A 27,227-nucleotide genomic window follows, 5' to 3' on the forward strand; every position below is an offset into this window, starting at 1 on the left:
AATTATTTTCTAACAGAACATAAAATTATCACCATGCAGATTACAAAAGCAAACCTACCATGATGATCAGCAACTTAAAAGGAGACTTTTTTGTGTGTGTTTTATTATTTTCCAATCACTATTCTGGCATGCCAACACCCCTCAAAAAAATGTCGCCATATAACAAAAAATACAGCACAACTTTACAACAATCCAATTCCATGCTGCAGAATATTAAACACAACAGCACATAGTAAAAAGGTAGGCAACCCAACAAAACCTCAACAAAAACAGGAAAAGGTGTATAAGAGCCCGAGGGAAAATTACTTATCTTTTTTCTTATCATTTTAACTTTTGGATTACCAATTAGAAAGCACGCCAATTATCAGAACTTTTCTTCGGACTCTGCTGATCTGATGAGACTTTAAATGGACCGCTGGAGCCAAATGGATCTGAGTCGTCAAAAGAGAACCCATGGCCAAAGTCTTTGCTGCTACTTATGGAGTCGAACCTCGTGAGTGTCTCAGGTTGTGGGGAAAATCTGCTGCCAAAGTCTTCGCTATTGTTTACGGAGTCAAACCTTGAAAACCCGCTGCCAAAATCCTTGCTACTGTTTATGGAGTCAAATCTTGTAAGCCTATCCGGTTGCTGTGAAAATCCACCATCATGCATGCTGAAGGAATCAAACCTTGAGAAACTGTCAAACTGATCCCTTGATGCCTCACTGAACCTTGATGGCGAGTTCCCAAACTTGGAGAGTGGAGTACTGGGAACCGAGTCTTCAAATGTAAATGGACTCTTCTTATCATAAAAGCTTTCTGCATTTGGGGATTCTGTTCTTGTGTGTACATCAAAATCACTTGATCCAAAAAAGTCTCTGGCCTTGTCCGAGTCCTGCCATGTGACATTAAAGATCAAGACTAAATATATTTCAATACATCAGACCAAGAAAGGATCATAACAAGCACATTAAAATATTTTGAACACACAAGAATCCGAGTTTATTGAGGGTAAGCTAGGTAAAGCAGCCAGATTTATGCCTTGTGACTAAAAGCTCTGAACATAAGGTTTCCACAATGCGACCTACATGCAACTTGACAAAAAACTTCACAAAATATGAAGAGTTAAGACATCTATTAAGTTTAGACTAACCAACAAAGTATCCCAAATTACTTTTACCCTATCACCACCATACAGGAAGGGTAAATACCATTTAAGTCAGAATTCTACACAAATGATGAAGCTACCATCTTTGTAACCTAAAAACAAAAATGTGCTTCAAGACGTTCGGGGTCACCTTGGTATTAAGAGAATTAAAACCCCACACAGAGTCCATATCATCATTATCAAAGGTCCCCCATCCTGATTCATCAAAACTTCTGTCCAGAAATAGAAAGGAATTTAAAAGGAAAAAATGAGAAAAAAATGTCAAACTCAATAGTTGACAGAAAAAACTTAAAAAAGTTTATTCATCCATACTGGTGTCTTTCTGCCTCTGCTTCAGTGCTCTTTCCAAAAGGGTCATCAGAAAATGGTTTAGATGGGCTTTCTAGAGAGTTTCTATCAGTAGGACTACCACGAGGACTTCTGGCAGATTCATCTTCACTGTGTGTATATGCAGACTCGCTCTCGATGGCACGATCACTAGCACTGAAGAGATTCGCAGTTTTTTCATCAGCATAGGAAGTGGAATCAGGGGTCAAGCTACCATCTGGAGAAGCTTTTCCTCTCTGAGAGACGGCCCCTTTTTTCACATCAATAGTGAGCTCATTGCCAAATCCTGAAGTTTGAAATGAAAAGTCAGATGAATAAAATTGTTACAGAACCCCACCAAGTTTCACAAAACTTTATTTGCAGTTCTCAAACAGTAAAGGAAGGAAAGACCTTCATCTTCAAACTTATCCCACTCTTCGTCCCAGAGTGCTGCTCCCTCTGAAACTCCTGGTTGCCAACCTTAAATAGGCATTGCATATGAAAAGGACAAAACAATTAGTAAATGGAATTGTATTTACTTCAAGAAAAACTAAGGGTCATTCCAAATACAAAACAAAGATAATAGGTATAAGAATTAACATACATCAGAAGTCTCTTTCTTTCTATTAAAGTGACTAAGAGGACCTTAAAGATCATAAAAAAAAATGAAAACAAAAAATTTACAGTTCCATGCCAAAAGAGAATCTAAACAGACATTAGCATCCTAAATGACTGCAAGCAGCCAAAGTATAGAACTTTAGCTCTGAAGTTTTGAAAAGGTATAAATGAGGTAACCCATCCATTTGCTGCCTGTTTTTATTGCCACTTTTCAACTAAACATGTGTTTTAAGAAGTCAAAAGCAAAAGAAGAAATGGAAAGCAGTGTTAAATTGTTTGTTTAATAGATCCTATTGCTGTCAAATCTTTATGAGGAAGGTAGGTTTGGAAAAGTTTAAGAGTGAAATAATTTGACCTTTTCCAATAGAAACATTTTAATTACGACTCAAACAGCTTAAAATGGAAAAGCAAAAATTGTGGGTAAGGATCATGGGGGGAGTCACCATGTACAGTCAGCAGAGACCAAAGACAAACATAGAAATTAAGGGAATATGAAATGATATATCTTGACATAACCATGAAAATTACAGTAGATAGATCGACAAATACAATCATAAAAACATGCTCAAATAAAATAGTACATCCACAGATTCTACCAAGCTATATAACTTTTGAAAGGAAGAATTGAACTCAAATAGGGCTTTCAAGATCAAAGAGTAAAATGGAAGTTGTGAGGAAGAATTTTCTTTCTAATAAAAGCTAAAAGGTACCCGTGGGAAGCTCAATTACTGCAGCTGACTTAACATCATATCCATGTTTCTTGCATCGTTCAGTCAGGGCCTTCATTAGCTCCTCAAGATCTGACTGTATGCGGTCAGCACGGACCTAGATATGCCACAATGCCTCAGTGTCAGAAAATTTTACTCAATCTCCATGACTTACTTGATCAGTTTAAATTTACCTGAAGAATACCATCTGCACTGCCCCCCTGTTCCATGTTAACAATAGCATGATGCAACTCGGTCTTCCTCTCCTAAAAACAAGACAATTACAAAAGTTGGTGAAATAAAGAAAAGGGGTCTGTAAGGGATTTTAAGATCAACATACTACATGGTAACAACAGCTAGTAGGCAAAAGGTTGTAGCCATATGTCAACTTAAGGAAACAATGGAAGGAAATAAAAGACTGAAACAGAGATATAATTTTCGGATGAAAATAAAGGAAAAAGAAAACAAGAGAACAAAGACTCGGACAAGTTATATAAAGCTTAAAGGTTAACAAGTCATCTCTTCTCATCCTGGAAAAAGGTTGATGCCTCGACAAACACTCAAGCATTAAGATGAAAAAGTCAACATCTAGATATTTCAATCAGGAAAATTTATGTGACAACCCCTCCATGTAAAACAAAGTGATGTTAACCCAATAGAACAGTTTACATGGGTCATAAACCTCAAATAGCCCAAAGCAATGTCAAGGCGAGTGCCTAGACACTAAGGCGCGGCTCAAATGGCCATTACCGCCTCAGGCACTTCAAGGTGAGACGACTTAATTCCATTATATAAAAACCTAGTTAACTCTTAATTCTATTATATAAAAACCTAGTTAACTCTTAAAAGCAATGTTGTTTGAACCAAACCGGGAACTGGCCGGGGTACCAGTCCGGAGAGGGGTTTTGAACCGGTTGACCCCAGAACTGTTACGGACTGGTTGAACCGGGCAAAAAACCGGTTCAACTAGGCGGTTGAACCAGATTTTTTATTTTTTATTATTTTATGAATTTTAATAATTTTTTAATCAAACTGGTTGGACCAAAGAACCGGTGGTCTGACCGGTTCAACCACCAGTCCGGTTTAAAAAAATTTCTTAAAAGTTAAAAATTTTGAATAGAAGATGAAGATGAAGGAAATTTAGAGCTAGTTTCTGATGATGATATTCAATTTCATTCTTATGGTGTTGTATTTTACAATACAGTAAATTATTAAACTTAAACTATTAACCAATGTTTTGAATTTATAAATTGAATTATATTAATATTCATCTTTCTTTTACTAATTAATTAATAAATGCTTATTAATTATATGTATTAGTTACATATGTTTTTATACACATTTTACATATATATATTTATATGCTAGCACCTTGGTTTACTCAGGTGAGCACTTTTTTTGCACCTTGCATCTCAGGCTATATAGAGATCCTAGCGCTTCAAGTGCACCTAGCACCCTTAACAACATTGGCCCAAACCAACTCAAGGTCATTCACGCATAAAGGGAAGAGTAAGGTTACCTGAATCTCACGAAATTTTGCCTCTTCAACTGTTAATTTGGAAGCTATTTCTGCAACTTGCTTGTATTTCTCTTCATATTTCTTAGCCAACATTTCAGCCTACAGTACAAATAGTCAGTCAGAAATCAATGACATTATGTCCAAATAAATGAGACAAACACTTTTACAGATTTTTGGCAGTACCTCACGCTTATCTGCAATTGCCCTTTCTGTGATTTCATTTAGTCTATTATCACATCTGCTTTTATACAGGACCTGAAAATAAGAAAGTCGTATAATGATGGTTGAATTTTGAAGTTCCAAATTTCCCCAGGCATGCCATACAATTCGACTCACCACTTACTTAAATTAGGAAAATAATTAACCCGCATTCAGGCATTGCATTTAATGAGAACAATGTTGAATTATTAATGCAATGTTAAAAAGGGGGGGGGAATTGTTTCAGTATGCTGAAGCAACCTAACAAGCATATCATGCATGCACTGTTAATAGTCAGTCATTCTAGTTCCTGATCATTGAATAAGATCCTTTAGTACAGTTCTAATCAAAATGAGATTTTTTTTCCAAGCACATTGTATTTCCAGAAAATAAGAAAAAAACGTGAAACAGAAAATGCTCACAAGTTCCTGCATTTTCTCACGGTAGAACTCAAGCTTCTCTCTGGAATCCAAAATCACCTTTTCAGTTCCATCAACCTGCTAAATTTCAAAGAAACAAGCTCCTTATTGTTATTCAGGAAGGAATATAAAACCACTGAAACTCTAGCTTAGTTAAAAAAAAATGCTTTACAGAAGTGATAAAAAAGCAGTCCCCAAACTCTCACCAAACCTGAGGAAGAATAGAGAAGGAAAAAGTGAAGTGGGTACGCACCCACATGTGTGTGTATGTACCAGAGAGAGAGAGAGAGAGAAAGTATTTGAGCTTTATCTAGAAGATGCCATGCCTTTTTTCCATCAGCCATTACATCTTCGGCTGCCCCATTCTCTAAATTTTGTCCATTGTTATTGGGTTGGGTTCCAAAGGAATCATCCAACACTGGTTCTCTTGGTTTTTGTTGGTTGGACATTGTAGTAGTATCAGCAGAAGCATTGGGGCGAACTGGAGGTTTTACACCAGCTGACGGAGTCACCGTCTGGGCAGCCATCCCCGACTGATGTCCAAAACCTAACAGCAATAATTGTTTTATTAAGAGAAATCTTGGATGGCAACAATGAGAAGGAAAATAAATTAGAAGGGATCCTAACTAATACCAGGATTGGGACCCCGAGCTGCATTTCCATATGAAACATTGGGTTGGCCTGTCATGGACAAGAGTGTCTCATCAAACAAAACATTTCTAGGGAGTGCAGGTGGAAGAGGACGGCCTTCCCTATACCGTTCCATCAAATAGAGAGCAAAGCAAAACTCTCTCAAAGATAGCATACTATCACTATCCTGATCAGATAAGTCCCAAACCTGCTTCAAAACCTCTGTGAAAGACAAAAGAGACAATGTTAAATATGTTTACCCCAAGTAACAAAGGCCTCTGCTCCAACAGGACCAACCATGGAAATATTTCAAAGAAACACTGCACTAATAGGACTTCTTCAGTAAGTATGCCAAAAAATCAGTGTTTTCAAGGGTGAAAGGTGCATTCTAGGTGCTAGAACCCTTATATTGCCTCAGGCAGAAGATGCAAAAAAGCATTAGCCTGAGTGAAGTAAAGCACAATATGCATATGCATTCGTTCTTGAAAGTCTACATATGTATATATAACATATACAGCTTAATATATATAGTAACCTCTAAAGTGTGGTCTAGTTTACCTACAAAACATGCAACTTTTTTTATCAGTCAATATGCATGATTTCCTTATGGTCAATGTTTGTCGTTGAATACTGAAATATTGAGAAGTATAGAGTTCAAAAGTATCCATTTCTTACTACTAAAGGTATATCAAATGAAAACAGTGAAAATAATTAAAGAGAAATTCAATCAGGTGGGCTTTCTTTTTGCTTATTTTCTTACAAAAAAGTGTTTAGGAGCACCAAGTGTGTGCTTGATCAAATGGGTCTCACCTAGAAGGGTCTGAGGCATTTTTTTTTTTTTGTATAATGCTAATGCACAGGCGCACCTAGGTGCATGCCTTGACAACACTGCAAAATGTTTTAGTAGAAAGAAGGATTCATGGAATGAGACCATCTAAAAATACATAGGCATCATCAGTTTACCACCTTAGCAGCAAAAAATATTTTCACTACCTAGACCCTACAAGAATAAAATCTTAAACCAGAATATTCAAAAACAAACCTTTTTTTGATATGATAATATTCACAAATAAAATTTTGAAAAAAGAAAACATAAAAGACATCAGACCATGAGCACAATAACGAATTATATGTTCTCAGCATCTCAACAATGGTGAAATTCCTAACACTATTTTTTTATTCATAAGAAATCACCATACATGTTAAACTAAATAGATAAACCATCTATGTCATGCATAGATTCATATCTCAGAAACTTATTTGGATAATAACAGAATAAGAAATTATCATACCTCTAGGTAGCCTCCAACTCAAAAATAGATTCCTTGCCTGCTCACCAGTTATTTTCCCATCTCTGTCAGTGTCCACTTCCATGAACACTTTCGTATATTTCTGAACATCAGATTGTTTCATTTTTGGCCACGGAGGCTGGGAACTATTTGGGGCAGCATTCACAGCTCCAGCAGAGATTCCTGATGGTGTAAAAGAGGAGCTTGGGGAAGAAACTGGTTGGCCTTGGATTGGAGACGAGTATAGCCTTTGACTTTGACTACCAGCAGAATGCATAGAGAACGTACTTTGCAATGAATCAAGAGAGTTGGACTTAACTAAGGGTTGGGCCCCACTTGAAACTGGTGTAATCCCTGGTGAGGCGGGTGCACTGTGGGGAGAAAAGGTTTGTGTAGATAATTCTTGTTTTGGTGTAAACGAGGTTGCAGAAAATGCATCACTTCCAAATGCCAAGCCAGAAGCAAGCCCATTTCCAGAAACAACCAATGCTTTAGAATCATTAGCAGTAGGCTGGGAGGACATTGAAACTGCAGCTTGTGGCCTTGGTGCTGTTGATGGAGCGACCCCTCGTGGCCCAGTTGAAGCTCCACCAGGCCTTCCAGAAAGCCAATTGCTAGACATATTTTGATTTGTTAAACTGGGACCTGTAGCACCGGTGGGCATTGATTGATGTGAAAGTGGAGTAGAACCAGCAGGCCTAGCTTGAGGTTGACCAACTATATTACCTCCCCTAGAAGACTCTGGAGCTGCAATACCTTGAGAAGGGTGCAGGGCAGTAGCAGCAGGCATGGTTTGTTGGGGTCTCATTGACAGGTTCTGTTGAGATGGAAAATGCTGCTGGCTCATACCAGCATTTGGAACTCCTGGTCCTCTGAACCCAACACTTGGAGAGGATGGTGGCACAGCTGCACCCATCTGTGGAGCAGATGTGGCAGGAAAATTAATTTGCGGAGCTGGAATTTTTGCTGCAGCAGGGCCATATAATGCTGCCTTGACAATGTCTGGTGTTAATTCACGCCTTTGTGCTACGGTCACAAGCTTGAGAGCATTAAAAAACTCTTGCTTGCTCAGGAAACCACTATGACTTTGGTCAGCATATGCCCATATCTGCAGTCATAGGATAAATTGATATGAATGGACCCATAATATCAACTTCCTTGGCCAAATAGGTTTATACAAAAACAGAGGGTATAGGTCGCAAGAATCGCTATAAGATATGTACAACAAGTTACACGTGTACTAATCCAATTCAAATCCAGAAATAAAAAATTCCAATCCCTAAACCATGCCATTCAGTGCGTGAAAATCCACCATAGACCACCAAATGCTACAGAAAGTAGCGCAACGCTGAAGGCATTGCATCTGTTATTTCATCAGAATTAAAATGATTCTTCGATTTTTTTACTATATCGAAATATAGATGTAGTGATCTACAACCCATCAACTTGTAGCCTCCCCTATGTGTCAGAGTAACAGACAGTACATTAATAAAATCTAGAACAAAACAACAGTCACTGGTTCAGCAGCTAACAAAGGCAAGATTCAACATTTAAATCACAAAAAAAAAAGCTAGATAAGTTCCTATTGCAGATGTATGATATTGTACTTCCAAGTGAAACTTCGACCAAAAAGACAAGTATTTTAGCACTCTGAAAGCTTATTAATAACATCCTCGAAAAAGTAGACAATTGAAACCTTTCAAGTATTTGATAAATTCTTGACGTACAAGGAACAAAACCCATAAGCAAACCACAAGTTGGTTAAGAGAAATCTGAAGCTGGAGAGTGATAATTGTAGAAAAGAAAAACAGCAGCCAAGTCTTTAGGTTTTATTGAGAAGTTTCACCAGGTTACAACTAAATACAATCTAACCTATATTCGGAAAAGGCGAGTTCCTAGAGATCCCGATTCTGATAAGAAATGAAATGTAAGGGGAGAAATAGAGGGACCTGAGCGAGGACTTGTTTGGACAAACCGGATCCTTGAAAGAAAGAAACAGCCTCAGCTCCACTAATTCTGCCATCCCCATCTAAATCTGCTTTCCTGAAGTAAACTTCGAATTGATCCTGAGTTTGCCCCGCCATAGAAACGCCCACAAACAAAGAATTGAAGCGAATTCTGAACTAATTGTATAGCTCTCCTAGATCAGGCTAGGAAAATAAAATCCAGAACCAGATCACAAACTCAAGTACAGGGGAAATACAACAGGTTACAAAAAGAATCGAAACAATTGAATCTCGAAATAGGAAATACAATTTGAACAATAAAAGAAAAGGAAAGAAAGTACACGCGATAAAACAGAGAGAGTGGATATAGAATGGGAGTTAGGGTGTTTGGTGGTGAGATCGAGGAGAGGAGAATGAATAGCAATAATAAAGACGAAGGTGGAGAGAGAAGAAAAGCGATTTAAACGACCACTGCCTAAATGATTCAATCTAAGCACTGGGTGAAATAGGAGAGACAATCGGAGTCAATTATGATATGGGCTTAGTCGCATGGCAACCCAACTGCAATATTTCTTGGAGTCCATTACCATCTACCTCCACTGATAAAGCCCAAAGTCTAAGCACATTATTAGCAAACAAATGAAATCTGGAATCGCAATGGAGCTGGTAGCGGCGGTCTTTATTTCACGTTGCTCCACGACACCACGTTTATTTTTTGATAAACTGCACTAATAGTCATTCAATTATTGTTAAGTTTTTTTTTACCACCCAATTATAAAAAATTATAAAATGGTCACCTAATTTTTCAATTTGTTCTTTTTTTTTTCACCAGCAGTTAAATGGCTAACTAAAAGATGACGCAGCACCTTTTAAAATTGATTTAGCACTTAACATTTATACATTGTGTCAAATTAGTCTTGATTCTAAAAAGTTTAACTCTTTAACATTTTCACATTGCGTAATTGGTCTTTTTTTGTAATTTTACTTTTTTTTGTGACACTTTCACCTAAAAGGCTAAAAAAACAAATTTATCAACTAAATTTAATAGAAAATATCCCAAAAACAGAAACATCCAAAATCTAATATAATAGTTTTCATATTTTCTCTTCTTCTTTTTTAAGATTAACTCTCGATGTCAAAAAGAAAAATAAAACTACAAAAAAGACCAAATTAGACAATGTGTAAATGTTGAGGGCTAATTTTTTTAGAATCAAGACTAAATTTATACAATGTATAAATATCAAAGGTTAAATTGCTATTATGCCAATCTTAAAAGATGTCAAGTTATTTTTATGTTAGTAACTTAACAGCTAGAGACTACAAAAGAAAAAAAGTTAACCAATCTTATTATTTTGACCAGAGTCTCATTTATTTTTTTACATAATCTTTTTCACCCACATCCATTTTTAATTTGTTAATAAACATATGTTTTTGTATATATAATTCTTTATTGTCGATATTATATATAATGGGAGTGATTGACTTTAGTGTCAGTGTCACAGCCAAATACATAACACGTTAGTAAATTGACTAAAAGATTTGAATTGCATAAATCAAAGTAATAATCTATATTATATATTAAGCATTTTGTTGAATTTGTATCATGAGTCAATCAGGCACCAACTCAATTGGCTAATGATAAAAGTACCATTATTTTACAAAATAAGTTATATCATTTTATATATTTTATACATAAAAATAGAAAAATATGTATTCATACATAACAGCTTTTGAACCCAAGCTTTTATAATTTTCATCATTTATACTTTACCATTCAACCAAAAATTCATTTTATCATTTATATCAATTTGGGTTTTAACTCAAACAAAGCTTTAGATGATTCATACCAGTATGTTGCACCATCTACCTCATTGATTCCTATTAATTTGAACATGGATGATGAGCGCTACAAATTTCCAAATGAATAAGAAGATACTAATGATTTTAATGATCCTGAATCTGAAGGAGTTCCTAATGTCAACAATAACGATGACAACGATGATTGGTCATATCATTCTTCATCTCCACGAACCTCTATCCCACATGCACAACATTGACATAAATGCAATTGAGGCATTGGAATTTTCGAAATATCTTGACATAGTGTCGAGCTATATAATAAGTTCAAATGCAAACTCTAAAGATTTATATGTAAGGGCACAATTTCCATCCAAGGATGAAACTATGGTAGCCATCAAGTACTACAGTATCAAAACTTGTGTTGGTTACAAAGTTGTGGTATCTTCAATGGCTTTGTACGTTAGCGAATGTTGGAAGTACAAGAATGGGTGTAATTAGAGAGTTAGGGTTACGCTTAGGAAGAGGACACAAGTTTTAGAGATCCGAAAATGGAACGAAACCCACACATGCACTTCTGCTCAACTTTCACAAGATCACCAGAAATTAGATTTGGACTTAATTTGTAGTTGCATTATGCCATTGGTGAATGCACGCGCAACTATTCCAGTTATTGTTATGATCATCGACGTGCAATCTCAATATAAGTACACCATCAGTTATCGAAAAGCTTAGCATGCAAAACAGAAGGTCATTTCCCGATTGTTTGGAGATTGGGACAACTTTTACAATGAGTTGCAGTCATCGTTAGCAACAATGCGACAATTTGCACCAAGTATTGTGGTGGAATTGCAAACCCTCAGTACATAAGATCCATTCAGTTAACTAGTGGAAGGCATGAAAATATTCCACCGATAAATTTGGACATTTGATCCATTGATTAAGAAATGGCCAAATTGTAAGCCCATTGTCCAAATAGACAGGACTTGGATTTACAGTAAGTATAAGCAGATCCTTCTAATTGTTGTTGCTTAAGACGGGAACTGAAACATCATTCGGATAGAGTGTGATTGTGGAGAAAGAAAACATGGAGTCTCATTATGTTTTTGACAAACTTATGACGGTTTGTTATTAAACAACATGGTATATTGATAAAAGCGTAATTTCTCGATTTAATTGTGATATTTCTCCCCTTAAATTATGCTATTTATGTTCTTAATTATATTATTTATACTTATATTTTATTTATTATTGATTTAGGAAATAATTAGAGAAAAATGAGCTTAGAATTTATTTTTGCCAATTTTTTGCGGATTAGACTATCAACACAACACAATGTCAATATTTTGGTCATAACTTAAGGTATAGAGCTCCGTATTGGATCCATAATATACCAATTCAAAGGAAATTGAAAGATCTAACCAAATTTATCTCACAACTCAAGCCCAAAAAAATTTAGGAAGGTATTCAAAAATGGCCTAGAAGTTTGAAGCGAAAATTGCCAAGAAACCTAGAAAAATTCCACTTTAGTTAATTAAGGGCACTTTTGTATTTTTCTCACACTATAAATAGACATTATTAAGTTAAGATGAAAGGTACTTAGACATAGCCACTCTTAGTATTATTTTATTTTTGTGCTTTCTTTATTTTATGGTTTTCTAAACTCCTCTTTTCTAATCGAAGGTTACTTGAAGTTTGATTCAATAAATTCATAAAACTTATTTTGTGCTTAAATTCTTTATTGTTCTTTAGTATTCATGCATCTTCTATTATAATTATGATTTTTCAAGTATGTTAAATATCTTACTAGTATTTGATAGCTTAGAATGATCTTGTCAATTAGAATAATTAAATTTGTAATTATTTAATTCATTTTAATACTAGTGACGAACTGCATAAATTGTTTATGTCATAGTTTATGATTATGTGGTGTGGATGTGGATGTGTGATCTAGCTTCAATTAACCCTACTGGGGTAATTTTTTTTTCGGTTAGAATTAGGTCTCTCTTATTCTTAATGTAACCAGTAAATTAAACTTTGGGCCTTGGGTTACAAGGTTATTTATTGGTTAGGAAGTAATTTCAAATGAGTTGTCTCTTGGTTATCAAATAAGTAAGGAGAGATTAGTTATCTGGTGTTGAGTCAACAATTAAAACTAATTTATTAAAGACATTGAAGTTATCCTTGTATTGATGATTGAATCTATGAATTAAACAAATATTTTACCTTTGGCTAGAGCTTTTCCTCATTGATTTTCTCAAATTTTTATTTACTATTTTTTCTTTAAATTTTTAATTTTCTAAAAAAACTCCCACTTTTATTTATTTCACTTGGTTTTATTTAAGAAATAGAATTATTATTAATCTTTGTGGATGCAATCCTACTTGTTGCTTTCTATTAATTCATCTTTTTAAGTCGGTTTTATTTTTGTAGGTCTTAACATCCTATTATATTTGCCCAATATCTCATTGAGAAAAATCAATCAGTGCATTAATAACACTTTCTGGAAGTCAATGGAGTTCTTCCAAAGCTTACCCAATCTACTACATCTATCATATTGCATGTAAATTTAAGACGGAGTTCCATAATGTTAAGCCATGGAAAGAAATAGTTAACATGGGTACGTACTTGATGCATTACTTCTTTTACATGTATAAATTACATTGTTTTATGAATTTATTTTATATTGTTCACTTTTTGCAAAGTATTACTTTGCTTTGTGAACTTATTTTATATTGCTCATTTTTGTGAAATATTATTAAATACCGTAACCACAACATAATTTTTACAATGCACTAAGTTTTGAATTTTATAACGGATAAACAAACTAGTAATTACTAAATATCATAACCTCAACGTAGTTATAAACACTCGATAAAATCAAAACCTATGATTAGATGGAGTTGTGCGCAATGTGTATCATTGCTAGAGGTATCCATGAGATGATGTGATCCGGCCCGATTAATTGAGTCGGGTTCACTTAAGATGTCCGATCGTCGACGAGAAGCTCGTTCAAATTTGTAGATAGATGGAGTTTGAATGTTTTATAAGCGGAAGGTAGGCAAAATGGGTTCAAAGGATGGGTTTTGGTTTGATGAAAGATAGGTTCGGTTTAACAAAGAATTAAGTTACAAAGATGATAAATAAATGGAAATGGATAAAGAACTCAAACTTTAAGAATGATTCAATACTAAAAAGTATTGCCCCGAGTCTTATATTGCTTAAGGTGAATTTTGATGAAGGATAGAAGCGGACCTTGACCCGTTACCTATATGAAGGTAAGAACCAAAGGTATAGGAAGATGGTTGAACGCCACACCGATTCGGTGATAAGTTCAATGGAGTTCGGATTGACACCACTAGCAAGCTAGATAAGTCGCTTCGAGACTCGAACGAAAGAAGAGAGGAGGTAACCTCACAAGAACAAAAGTTCTATTAAGTTTAATTGATCAAATTCTGTAACCTTTTACAATAAACAAGTAAGCTATTTATAAGCCTAAAATGCCTATTGATATTCGGCATCTATGTTGTTCACACTAACTTAAATTCTGTTCACACAGGTATTTAACATGTTCACACAAATAGCATTAAAATCTAGTTCATGCTTGAAGATGGTACATGAATTGGCCGAACCATCATGATGCTTCACTTGATGCATTCATGCATCCTTAGCCTTGAAGAATCTCGATAATTCCATGAATGTGCAGCTCTTTAATGATCCTACATCTCCCTTGGCTGAATGAGGCATTAATGTGCCTAAAATACTTGAATGGTCATCTTGAAAATGCATGAATCATGCATGAAACGTCCCATGTATTTTCCCCCATAAATATGATCCATGAATCTTCAAATACATGAACTTTCAGCAACTCCCTCTTGCATGAACGTCCCAAATGCATGTGCTTCTTTAAATGCCATCCATTGAACCTCAATTGTGCATGCACACTCCCATACATTGCACCAATCCGTTCATGAACCTGCAGCAAATTAAATCAGCAAGTTAAATGCATTTCAAACACATTAAATTAGCAGCATATGAACTCAATAATTTGCACATTAAATTTGGCCATACATATTAACAATTTTAGACATATTTAAAACATCATAATTAATTAAGTATTTAATTTAGATATAATTAAAACACTTAATTAATTATTTGTCCAGATTTTAACAAATTAACTAACTTAAGATAAACAACTAATTTAACTAATGACAAATTAAATGGTTTATTTTAGCAAAATAAATGCAAGCTAAAGAAAGCTAAAAATAAGCTCATTGGGTTAAGACTGAGCTGAATTGAGCTTGAGTGAGTTGACTTGAGCTCGAGTGAGCTGGAAACGAGCTAAACGGAGCTTAACGAAATGAAATTGAACTAATTCAGCTCGCATGGATTTGCAAACAATGCTTAGGGAGCTGATCCAAAAGTGTGCCCGGGGCATGGTCGTATCATCAGGCCAAGGCTTGGTTCCAAAAAAATTCAAAACCATGCCCGTTTTTAGCTTGCCCCACCCAAAAAGTCTATTTTACTATTCAAAAACTAATAAAACATTTATCAAATATTTTTAGTTGATATTTTATATATTTTTATAATTAAGTTTAAATTTTAAAGATATCTCTTATAATTCAAAGACCATGGGTATCGCAATACCGAGACGCCCAAGACTCCCAATCTCAAGACTGTTGTGGGTATCGTGATACCGCTGTCTGACGAGTGAAAAAACTGTAGGGGCAATTTTATGTCCAAATAAGTCTATTTTTCATTTAAGGGCATAATAGTCAGTATTAGATTAATTGTTAGTAGGCTATAGATACAACTTTATAAGCCTTTGTTTTCAGATTTTTGGTGGTTGAACACTTTCCTTAGGTTTTCATAGTTTATGTTAGGTTTTTCTTTTCTTTTCTTTTCACTTTTTTTAGATTACGTTTTCTCTTTTCTTTTTAGAATAGATTTTTTTTTTGTTTTATTTATTTCTTCTTGTTTAAGACTATGTAAAAGGGAAAGAATCAAACTTTTAGGCTTCATCGGATTCCAATCAATTAAATGAGCATTTTCTCAAACTCTTTACTTTTTACTTTATGTCTACCATGTGTTTAATAAAATGATTGTTTGGAATTTAAGTTTCATTATGTTCTAAATTGTTTGATGGTTGGTTTGTTAGTTATTTGTTATCTTAAGCTCATGTTTATACTTGATTAATTGATTGTTCAATTATATCGAAATGCTTAATACGCTAGAATTGACGTCTCTAGTGGAAAATTTAGATAAACGAGATCAAGAGGAGAGTTTATCATTAGATAGTTTGGTATAATTGTGTAGAATAGTGAGATCGAGAGGAGATCTATATGCTTAGGTGAGTCCGAGAGGAGAACCTAGATAGTATCTTTTAGTCTAAGATGAGATCGAGAAGAGATTCTCAGCTAAGAGTGACAAACAATATAATCGGTATAGGTTTATTAGCTTAGTTAGCAATTAACAAATCAACCGACCATTATTTTATCATTACATTGTCTAAAGCAATAGGGAAGAAATCAACTGACCATTGTTTTATCATTTATATTGTCTAAAGTAATAGGGAAGGAAATTAGATTAGTTAGTTTAATTGATAATTTAAATATAATTTATAATCAATTCATTTTGGAATTTGCAATAATAATTTCTAATTTGATTAGATTAGTAATTGCTTAACTTGTAATTAACTTGATAAATACATTTACCGGCAATTCCTTGAGTTCGATCCTTGGAATGCTCTAGTGTTCCATTGACACTACAAATATTACAACTGACACTGCACGTTTGCAGTTAAAACCAAACTTTTAAATTGTTTTATAAAATTATTTGTTTTCTGCGCACGCGGTCACACCCATATTTTACGTACTGGGATTATTAAACAACCTGGTACAATACATTTTTTTATTAACAATCAACATATGAGACATTCTTAGCTCATATATTTCAAATATAGCACCCAATTCAAATTCCCAAATTGATTTCAAGAATGGTAGAACCGGTATGAACCTTTTTTTTTTTGAAATCCTACCAAAAAAATTTTAAAATTTATAGCCCAAGTTCTTTGAAAAATTCTAGCCAGAACCGCACCAAAACGCATCTACTAAACAATTCATTTCTTCTCAAAATTGTGTATTTCTTGGATTATTTCCTAGAATTATTCTTATGAACAAGATCCATATATGAGAGTTTCATTATTAGTTCGAAAATTCAGAACGGAATGGTGGGACAAATTTAATAATGACAAATATGATTCCAAGTATTTAAATGATTTTTTGAACAAAAATCCAATATTATGCAAGTCCGCTACTTAAGATCAAACTACGGCAAAGTTTTTTCAAGCCAAATCAATTGCCAACGCAATGTTGGCTCAGGCCAAAACTAAGAAGGAATACAAAAAACTTAAGGCTGAGATGCTCAACTCCCTGGATTTTGATTCAAAGGATGAGAAATCATCGACATCTTCGATCAAAATGTTGGACCTCGTAGATGACACCACCGCAGTAACAATCACCAAAACTAGAAAAAAAATAAAAACGAATAGGGGTAAAAATGAATAATTCCCTGGCAAAAGAAGATAGAGATGAATAGGAGTGATTCTCTGCCAAAAGAAATCGAAGATGAACATGAGTGATTCCCTGCCAAATGCGGACGAAGATCAACAGTAAAGATTCTCTGTAAAAGTTTTGTAATCAAAGAATATATTATCTGCAAATGTAATAATAAATTTGAGGTTGCAAATGAAAAATCTTTATAATAATGTAAGGGATTAGATTCTCCAAAGAAAGAGGTTGTAAAGAGGCAAGAGTACTTTATAAAAGGCTCTCAAATTTGTACTGAAAGACACATCGACCAACAAATCAAATTTAAATTCAAAACAATTCAAATTTAACTTTCAAAAAAAATAATTTTCAACAAATCAAATTTAATTTTTTAAAAATTTAATGTTCAAAAATTTTCTTAAATTATTAAGAAAATTAAAACAAATATCAAAGTAATATTTAATCATTCATTGGTGAACATTGATCAACAGCTGATCAACACCAGTCAATGATCGATTAACGATTGATCAACACTAGTCAGTGGTTGGTCAATACTAGTCAATAATGGTCAACAACCAATCAACATTGGTTAACAACCGGTTGGAGTCAAATGTAATATTCTTGTTTATAATCTTTATAATTTATTTTTGCATTTTGATATATTCTTAAGTTTTTTTAAAATTTCAAGAATTTATGTATATATAATTTCATACTTATGGACACCACCTATCATATTTTAATTAGTTGAAAGTGTCGCATGGTGCATTCTAAATGAGGAATATGTCAAACGATTTAGATTGGATCGATTAACGGAATGTAATTTTAATTACCAATATGAGTTAAAATAAAATTTTAATATCAAAATAAAAAAATAATATATTTTAAAGGTCAAATCATGCTTTTAAATCTATATATTAAAATAAAAAAAATACATAAAATATTGTAAGTGGTAAAATGGTAAAGTTAGAAACTATTCACTACAATTGCCTTACGCACCTTTTGCTTCTAAAATCCGAATTGGTAGTTAAGGCAGCTACTTCCAACTACACTAAAGAATGGCACTAATCAAATTCTCATTGTTTTTATAAAAAGGAAAAAAAGATTGCCTCACACAATAACACAATTTTACCTTTTCAAAGAAACCTCTGAATTCAACATAATGTGGTCTCAATGTTAGCACCCGAAAAGGAAAATTGTAGAAAATTTCTTTAAGAAAAACTTGCAGCTCAAGAGGATTTTATTAAAATTAATTAATTGTGTAAATGATTCAATGTATACCCAATTATAAGTAATTTTTTTAAAAATTATATAACTAACATTATAAAAATAATAATAATTTTGGTATAGCACCACTAAATAAAGTCCACTTTTTTATTTGCTTTAATTGACAGAGAATTCAGGATAATTAATGATTATAGCATTGTTTAATTAAACAATAAATCAAAAGGAAATATCTTTGTCATTTCTTTATCAAAAGTGAAATTTGATTAATATTATGCTGTGACGGGGTACATAATTTATAAACAATATCAATAATTGATTACAAACTAGAAAAAAGCTGAAATCAACATCAAACCCATAAATTATTCACAACTATTTAGGCTACGTTTAGTTCACTGTAATTGAATAGAGCTGTAATCAGTAGTTTAATTGTTTGGTTGAATGTAATGGAATAGAACTGTAATAGTATTCTTGTGTTTAGTTGAATGGAATAGCATAAGGAAAAAAAAACTAAAATGACTAGAATACCTTTAGCAGAATTCTTTTTAGGTAGATAATTATTGCTATTGTTATTAAATTTTAATAAGATTATTATTAAAAATAATTTAATAAAAATAATAAATAATTTAACCATATTTTAACATAATTATTATTAAATATAATTTAATAAAATAATATATAATTTAATAAAATTCTTAATATAATTATTATTATATGAATTAAAAAATCATAATATATAATACTATAAAAATAATATATAAAATCTACTTTATTATTTTTAAACTGCAATATATATTTAATGTACTAAAATATCATTAGTGAAACAAATAATTTAATTATTCTACAATAAAAAACAAAATATTAGAAGTAATAAATAACTTGAGAATTATATTTCACATCCAAACATAATATTCATATATTAACAAAAAGTTACATGATTTTATTAATTTATATGTCATAATCCATATGTTATAAAATTTTACAATATCAAAAAGTTAAAACATTGTAATGGCATTCTATCATGTCATTATACCATCAAAATATTACAAACACAAAAAGTTACCAAAATATCATCAACACAACCATGATTTTAATTGTCAGCAAGAAATCTTCTGACCCATTCCAAACGCACAGAAGAAGGTAAACTAAAGAAAATGAGCATTTGCGTTGGATGATCTAGAATTTTGCTCAATGCGCGATAACACTCATCCTCAGTTAAACCTTCCACTTCACATAATGTTGGATATAAATTTAGAGCTCTTTCTTGAATGGTCATTTTTGACTTTTGTTGAATTAGCACTTCGGAGGCAATACTCCTACTGATTTCAACGCCAACGGTCCATATGTTTTCCACCAATAAAGTGGCAGCATCATGAAATGAAGTAGAAAAAATATGATCACTTGCATCAAAAATCTTTTTTCTCTTCTTTGAAAATGTGGAATCACCTTGGTTTCTAGCTGGTTACGATTGTGTAACTGAAACATCCATGTCATCCAAAGAAACATCAGCTTTGCATCCATAGAAATCGTTTCTTTCTTCATGAATATTTGTAATAGCTACATCCTCAACATCTATTTCTTCAATAATATCAGCGGTTGTTTGAGCATCTTTTCCAGTGGCTCGATCTTTTGCGTAGATGGCAATAAGTTGATCATAATAAGAGAAAGTACGATGTTTGAATTAACCGGCTTCTTTATAACCCTATAAAAATGAGAAATTCATATTAAATATAAGTTTGGTCAAAATAAGATAATAAAGACTTGAAATAATTCTTACATTTATATATGAGTTCCACACCGCATCTTCAGCAACAACAAGCTGCCTATGCTCATCCCAACCAAAACCGCTATTGTTTTTTTCCATTAAGCATGTCATAAACGATTGACCAATCTCTTTTCAATGTCCTAATCCTCGATTCAAGATTAGGTTTAGCCTTCAACATGGCATTCGATAAAACTTTTTCTAACATTTTTTCCAACTCATTTAAATAACCGGCTTTGAATCTCGTATCAGCATTAAAGGTTCCAACATTGTGCAAGTCGACCATACAGGAAACTAACGCGACATCTTCTTCTGGAACCCATTTTCTTTTGGTTCCTCGAGAATTTTGGGAAAAAACACTTGATTGTGAAAAACCTGACATAACTATCTTAAAAAAATAAATTAAAATTAAGCTCAATATTATGAATCAAAAGGTCAACACTTTATAAAATTATAACACATGATGAATCAAAAGAAAATAAATTATAATTTAACAAGTCTAGTACAATACAAAAAACAATTCAAACACCAACAAAGTTTCATAAACTAGATACATGAATAACATAAACAAATTAACGTTTACTATTTTTACCCTAAACCTAATTAATTTCTAGATGCTTGCCATTCATCGAATATTTGGTTGGCTAGTTCCATCCTCCAAGTAGCCCATGCATCCGATGGATGAATATTTACGATATTCAGTTCATCGTCATCTATCACATTACTAGTTAATCCTTTTCCCAACTCCGCTTCAATAGGATCAAGACTCATATAAGTTCGAATAAAATTATGGAACAAACAACATGCAATAATGATTCTATTGTGCACCCTCACAGGATAGAATGATGGACTCCTAAGTATTCCCCATCTAAGTTTTAATAACCCAAAGCATCTTTCAATAACATTACGTGCTGAAGCATGTTTCATATTGAAAAATTCTTCAGTAGTACTTGGCTGGTAACCCTGACGCCACTCATTCAAATGATATCTTTGTCCTCTAAAAAATGCAAGAAATCTCTCACAATTTGTGTATCCAGCATCAACTAGATAATAACAACCTATAAAAAAACTATTTGTCATGGTTAATTTTCCAAAAAAGTATGATATTAAAGATTAATTCAAAATCCTCTAATTTTGCACTTTACCATGAGGAACTTTTAGTCCATGTCTCTTACTAATGGCATCTCGAAGAACCCGTCTATCAGCAACAAAACCTTCCCAACCAGGAAAAACATAAACAAAATGCATATCAGGTGTACAAACATCTAACATATTTGTTGCTATGTCACCTTTTCGCATTCGATATCTAGGTTTATCAACTGTTGGAACCCTAATCTTGATGTGGGTTCCATCTAAAGCACCTAAGCAATTCTACATCACATGTATAAAACCTTGAGTTAGGATATTATATTTAAATCTAAATCAACTAAATTATGTACAAGCTATATATAGAACTCACTCCAATATCTTGAACTATTTCCACATTGGGTCTGTAGAATTAGCTGTAATCGACTCTGCCTTTTTAAATAACACATCTTGTAAGCGTATGACAGCATTTAAAACATTGTGAAATGATCTGCTAATGATTTTCCCAGACCTATTAAAGTGAAGCTTGATAACTCCATTTTTAAGGTGATGAGAAATGATATGTGAAAACATTGTCACTTGCTCATCAACAAGCATGTTCATTGACGACTTCAATCCCCCTAAAGTTTGTAACATCTCACACAGTTTAAAAAAAGGTAATTCTATTCATCCTAACTTGTTCAATACATGTCTCGTCACTAGCATATACAAGTCTTTTTACATAATCTCGTTTTGCATAAAAAACTAAAATATAGGATCTAATCATTGGTCTATAAGTATGTAGGCTATGGATGGCACCCAATGTAAGTAAGAACCAACTCACAACTGTACACATTTGCAGCCATATTGTCAATGCAAGACCAATTCTTTTATGCCTCAAACTTTGTACTATTAAAGGCAGATGAGCCATTACTGCAAGATATTAAATGTTACATATCTTCAAATCGTAGTAAAAGGGTCACATTTCTCCAATACTAATTTCAATAATAGTAAATAAAATCAAATAATTTAATTACCAAAGAACTTACAGTGATTCAGTGAATACAAGACGCTCAACTGTAGGTGGATGAAGCAATCAAACAAGCCAAAAAAGAAGAGGAAGCAATAACACACTATCAGAGAAAAATGAACGATACATATTAAAAATCTTTACAAAGCACATAATAGAAATTGCAACTATCTTTGCAAGTAAAAAACTTGAAATTCATTTCTTTATCAATCACCCAAAAAAGAAAAAAAAAGGAAAGAAAAGAAAAGAATGTGTTTTGTGGATTTGATTAATTAATGACTAACGTTTAATAATTATTTTAAAAAAAAACCCATTTAACACATCCACATCCAAATAACATAGTTTCCAATTCTACAAAAATATACATATATTATATGAAAATTTTTAAAATATTCAATCTTTAATTTACCGTCTAAAAAGTTTGTATTCATCCTCACATTGTAATTAACTAATTTTTTATTTGAATTAATAATTGTGAATAGAAAAATATATATTATTTTGTTTGAATAGTTAAAATTAGCAACAGGAAAAAAATAATATGAATTTAATAATTTTTATGACAAAAGAAAATAATGTCTTAATTTTTTTTATTTTGTATTAACTCAATTCGATTATAGGTATATAGTGTGTTAAATATCTTAAAAATTATGTATTTTAAAATATTCGATTATTATTTGTATTTAAATAAAATCTAAAAACTTCATATACATTACATTCTTACCATAACATGATTTGTTTGTAGCATTTTACTTTCTTTTTTTTGTTTAGTTTGTTCAGATAATTATTGTAATGTTAATTACAATTTTTAATCAAACAATATAAGTAATGTAAAACATTGTTTAATTATAATTTTCAATCAAACAATATAAGTAATATAAAACATTGTTTGAAGATCAAAATTAAATATAACATAAATTAAAGATATCGAAAATAAAAATAGTTTAAAAATATATTAAAAGATTAAAATAGTTTAAAATGAAACATATAAAAAATAAAAACATATTGAAAATTAAATATAACCAAAATGTTCTTGTTTAAAGGAAAAAGATCAAATCCAAATTGTAAATGTAGTTTAACATGTATATATTGTCCTGTTGCTACCTTAGCACACCCTTGAGTGATATTTTTCCCCTTCTTGCTGCTACCTTCAACCACTCCTTTAGCTAAAACATAGATCAAATTAAAATACTCAAACAGAAGGCAAGGACAAAGGTGAAAATTAAACTAAAAATGTCGGACATAATACTCTAATCAGTCACAAACTAACTAATGCATCAAGAAAAAAAGTAGTAAAAAACCTGGCTAGCTTAACACCCACGATCGATTTGACATGGAAAATAACAACTTCCATCTTCAATATACACACTAAAATAAGAAACCAACTTTATGCAAAATTAAAGCACAAGTAATACATCTTAAAACAAATCAATCTATCAAAGAAACAACACATATCTAAGAATCCAGATACCCAAAAACAACTCTATAACCATAAGCAACGCATCCTAAAAAGGTTGTAAAAATCACTTCAAAGTTCTATCTCAAGCAAAGAAAATAAACAGAGAAGATTCAAAATAGCTACGTTACTGGAACTCGGGTGTGAGTGTCAAATACGGGTACGGTTAGTTTTTCTTTATATTGGAAGGATCCTTGGAGGTCATATCCCAATATCTATGTGTCAGACACAAGTGTTAGATATGGGTACTTCATGATTCATGAAAAATGAAAAGTCCGAGCAGCATAGCAATATAGTCTTTAATTATTAAAGATTAACAATATTTATTATTGTCAAATGATTTTTTTCTCGATCTTCAACTAATACCCAAAACTTTAAATCAAGAATTAAATCAAATTACATCAAGTAAAGATAATAATAACTTGAAATGAACCCTGAGACTAGAACCCCTTACCTTGCAGGCTGCACAAAATGAAATTGAATCATTGTTAAAATATTAGCACTCCACTATGAATTCCAACCCACTAAACAAAATTTAAGCACGCAAAAAGAAAGTTTCACCATTTGTCTTAATCAACCAATATCTACGATAGGTCATTTATTTGAAGGATTATATTCTTTTAATAAAATTCCAGAATTCAATTACTTAAAGGTTTGGGCATAATGATATATCTGGGTTGGTTTCTAGTTGATTCTTTATATCGTGTTAGCAGAGGTACTTTGTCGAATAATTGGTATGCCTCTGCAAGTTAACAAATACTCATGTAGAATGCTCTACATTTGAACATTATTTGCTATGTTAACACCCCTTTTTGTTTAAAAGGATGGGCTAAAGATATCAACCAAATGATGAGTTATAATTATTAAAAAATTACATCAAGAAAGCTTAAATGCATCCAAAATCTAACAATATTAAATCATTAGTTAAAAACCCAGATTTTAATTGCCCTAAAATAATCGGATCAACCAATCGACCAATTTTTTTTATAAAAGTGAAATACAAGCAGAGAAACAAAGAGATGAAATACATGCCTCTGGTTCATAGATGATCTCGATCGACCGGTGACACCAAACTTGGAATGAACCCTGAGATTAGAACCCCTTGCCTTACAGGCTGCACAAAATGAAATTGAATCATTGTTAAAATATTAGCACTACACTATGAATCCCAATCCACTAAACAAAATTTAAGCACGCAAAAAGGAAGTTTCACCATTTGTCTTAATCAACCAATATCTACGATAGGTCATTTATTTAAAGGATTATATTCTTTTAATAAAATTCCAGAATTCAATTACTTAAAGGTTTGGGCATAATGATATATCTAGGTTGGTTTCTAGTTGTTGATTCTTTATATCGTGTTAGCAGAGGTGCTTTGTCGAATAATTGGTATGCCTCTGCAAGTTAACAAATACTCATGTAGAGTGATCTACATTTGACCATTATTTGCTATGTTAACACCCTTTTTTGTTTAAAAGGATGGGCTAAAGATATCAACCAAATGATGAGTTATAATTATTAAAAAATTACATCAAGAAAGCTTAAATGCATCCAAAATCTAAAAGCTTAAATGCATCCAAAATCTAACAATATTAAATCATTAGTTAAAAACCCAGATTTTAATTGCCCTAAAATAATTGGATCAACCAATCGACCAATTTTTTTTCGAAAAGTGAAATACAAGCAGAGAAGCAAAGAGATGAAACACATGCCTCTGGTTCATAGATTATCTCGATCGCATTGTAAAACTCCTCAATAGGCTGCTCCTTCAGCCTCACCAAAGTAGCAGCTGCTAACGCCGCCGATATCGCCGAAGAAACGATCGAAAGGCCTCTCTATTTTCTCTCTATTTTGTCAAAGGGAGATCGGGTTGGTGAGGATAGAAACATGAAAAAGAGGGAGATAAGGTTGGGAGGAAATCAGAAGAAGAGGGTAATCAGAGGGAGATAAGGTTGGGAGAAAGTTTGAAATGCTTTAGACGTGAAAAAGGTAATCAGAGAAAATTTTTCCCGTTGAATCCCTAAACCCAACCCAGACCATGGAATTGTAAACGTTGAATTAGCCTCGAATAATCCTGTTTGGAATAGGGCTGTAATAACTCATTACAGCCAACCAAACAATGGCTTATGATGGGCCCACCAAATTCAGCTGTAACGCATTAGTATTATAGCCAACCAAACATGCTCTTAAAATTATCGAGTAAAAAAAACGGGTGAACTACTAAAATAGTCACTTTTGTTTATCTCAAGTTACATTTTAGTTACTTATATTTAAAATGTTACATTTTAGTCACTTACGTTATCGTATTGTAACATTTTAGTCACTGAGCCGTTAATTGCCGTTAACAATATAACGGTAAGCTGAAGTGACATATTAAATCATCATTTTAAATGAAAATTTTAGGTTAAATTATACAATTGATTCTTGTATTTTTTCGTTTTGAGCAATTTAATTTTTTGTTTTGTTTTTTAACTTTTTTTTCCTTATTTTCCATTCTCTTTTATTTCTCCTTATATTTTCCTCCCTTTTCTATTTTTTTTAACATGGTTTTTTTTATGTTTTCCATTTATTAAAAATAGTCCCTATATTTTTATTTTTTGAACAATTTATTTTTTTCCTTTTTATTTTTATTCACAATTGTCTATAATAAGCAAAAAAAAAGATTAAAAAATCTTTATTCTAGGTTAAAAAATCTTTATTCTGGGTTTTCGTTGAAAATCAATACAAAATTTTTTAACTTTCTTTTTTTTTTCTTTATTTTTCATTCTCTTCTGTTTCTCCCTCTGTTTTCCTCCCTTCTCTGTTTCTTTTAACATAGTTTTTCTATATTTTCCGTTTGTTAAAACTAGTCTCTATACTTTTATTTTGATATTGGGTATTTCTTGTATGTTCTGTTTAATCTTCCTTTTGATTAGTTTTTAATATATTTTCAACTGAGGGTAACAATTTTGTATTGCTCTTCAATGAAAATCCAAAATAAAGATTTTTTTAATCTTTTTTTGCTTATTGTAAACAATTGTGAATTGGGTTTTTGATATTTTACACTTATTGTTGATGCTATACAAAGGATCCAAAAATGGATTATTATGGTGATTTTATAGAATTGCTTGGACCTGATATTTCAATCAAGTTTTTTATAATATTGGTTAACCCTTCTGATCCCATTAGAGTTAACTTGATTTTTAGTTTTTGGCACCAATTTGGTAAACAAATTAATGTCTTTGGTAGAATTTAGCTTGGTGTTCTATTATATATTGAAGAAGAATAGGAATTGATTGATGCAATAAGATCGATTTTATTCATCTTGCAATGATCAAAAACAATCTTTGGGTTTACACACGGAGTATGTAATCAAAGATAATTTGCTTTAACAAATAAAGAAATAAAAATAAAAAAATTAAATTGTTCAAGAAAAAAAAGTATAGGAACTAATTTTAACAAATGGAAAATATAAAAAAAAAACTACATTAAAAGAAATGGAGAAGGGAGGAAAACAGAGGGAGAAGTGGAAAAGAATGGAAAATAAAAGAAAAAAAATTAAAAGAACATAAAAGAAAAGAATTAAATTGCTTA

General features: G+C 32.3%; 2 protein-coding genes across 4 annotated transcripts; both read right to left on the reverse strand.

The window, feature by feature from the left end:
• Window positions 1-74: 74 nt before the first annotated feature.
• On the reverse strand, window positions 75-9,427 carry LOC107922000 (epidermal growth factor receptor substrate 15). 3 transcript variants are annotated; one of them, XM_016851810.2, is made up of 13 exons: window positions 8,782-9,427; window positions 6,836-7,940; window positions 5,547-5,765; window positions 5,240-5,460; window positions 4,917-4,991; window positions 4,480-4,551; window positions 4,297-4,395; window positions 2,972-3,043; window positions 2,781-2,895; window positions 1,864-1,932; window positions 1,459-1,759; window positions 1,277-1,355; window positions 75-873 (listed from the first exon to the last, which is right to left on the reverse strand). In XM_016851810.2, the coding sequence occupies exons 1-13, from the start codon at window positions 8,914-8,916 to the stop codon at window positions 346-348; spliced, it is 3,090 nt and encodes a 1,029-aa protein (XP_016707299.1). In that variant the 5' UTR covers window positions 8,917-9,427; the 3' UTR covers window positions 75-345. The 3 variants fall into 3 exon arrangements, with proteins under 3 accessions (XP_016707299.1, XP_016707298.1, XP_016707300.1); XM_016851809.2 differs by having other exon boundaries at window positions 1,277-1,358; window positions 8,782-9,300; XM_016851811.2 differs by lacking the exon at window positions 1,277-1,355 and having other exon boundaries at window positions 8,782-9,314.
• Window positions 9,428-20,572: 11,145 nt separating this feature from the next.
• Window positions 20,573-24,904, reverse strand: LOC107921710 (uncharacterized). The gene is made up of 6 exons (XM_016851534.2): window positions 24,850-24,904; window positions 24,683-24,768; window positions 23,303-23,425; window positions 22,221-22,248; window positions 21,252-21,320; window positions 20,573-21,164 (listed from the first exon to the last, which is right to left on the reverse strand). The coding sequence occupies exons 1-6, from the start codon at window positions 24,902-24,904 to the stop codon at window positions 20,710-20,712; spliced, it is 816 nt and encodes a 271-aa protein (XP_016707023.1). The 3' UTR covers window positions 20,573-20,709.
• Window positions 24,905-27,227: the final 2,323 nt, after the last annotated feature.

The sequence above is a fragment of the Gossypium hirsutum genome, chromosome D01, assembly GCF_007990345.1.
Source record: "Gossypium hirsutum isolate 1008001.06 chromosome D01, Gossypium_hirsutum_v2.1, whole genome shotgun sequence".
Classification (NCBI taxonomy): Eukaryota; Viridiplantae; Streptophyta; class Magnoliopsida; order Malvales; family Malvaceae; genus Gossypium; species Gossypium hirsutum.

Coding starts and splice junctions, on each gene's coding strand:
- LOC107921710 (XM_016851534.2), bottom strand. CDS start 24,904: ATGACCTATCGTAGATATTGGTTGATTAAGACAAATGGTGAAACTTCC. Junction 23,426..24,682: donor CATCTATGAACCAGAGGCAT/GTATTTCATCTC, acceptor CGACATTTTTAG/TTTAATTTTCACCTTTGTCC. Junction 21,165..21,251: donor TGGACTAAAAGTTCCTCATG/GTAAAGTGCAAA, acceptor GTTTTTTTATAG/GTTGTTATTATCTAGTTGAT.
- LOC107922000 (XM_016851809.2), bottom strand. CDS start 8,916: ATGGCGGGGCAAACTCAGGATCAATTCGAAGTTTACTTCAGGAAAGCA. Junction 2,896..2,971: donor GTGCAGATGGTATTCTTCAG/GTAAATTTAAAC, acceptor TGGCATATCTAG/GTCCGTGCTGACCGCATACA. Junction 1,359..1,458: donor GCAGAGGCAGAAAGACACCA/GTATGGATGAAT, acceptor ATTTCTGGACAG/AAGTTTTGATGAATCAGGAT.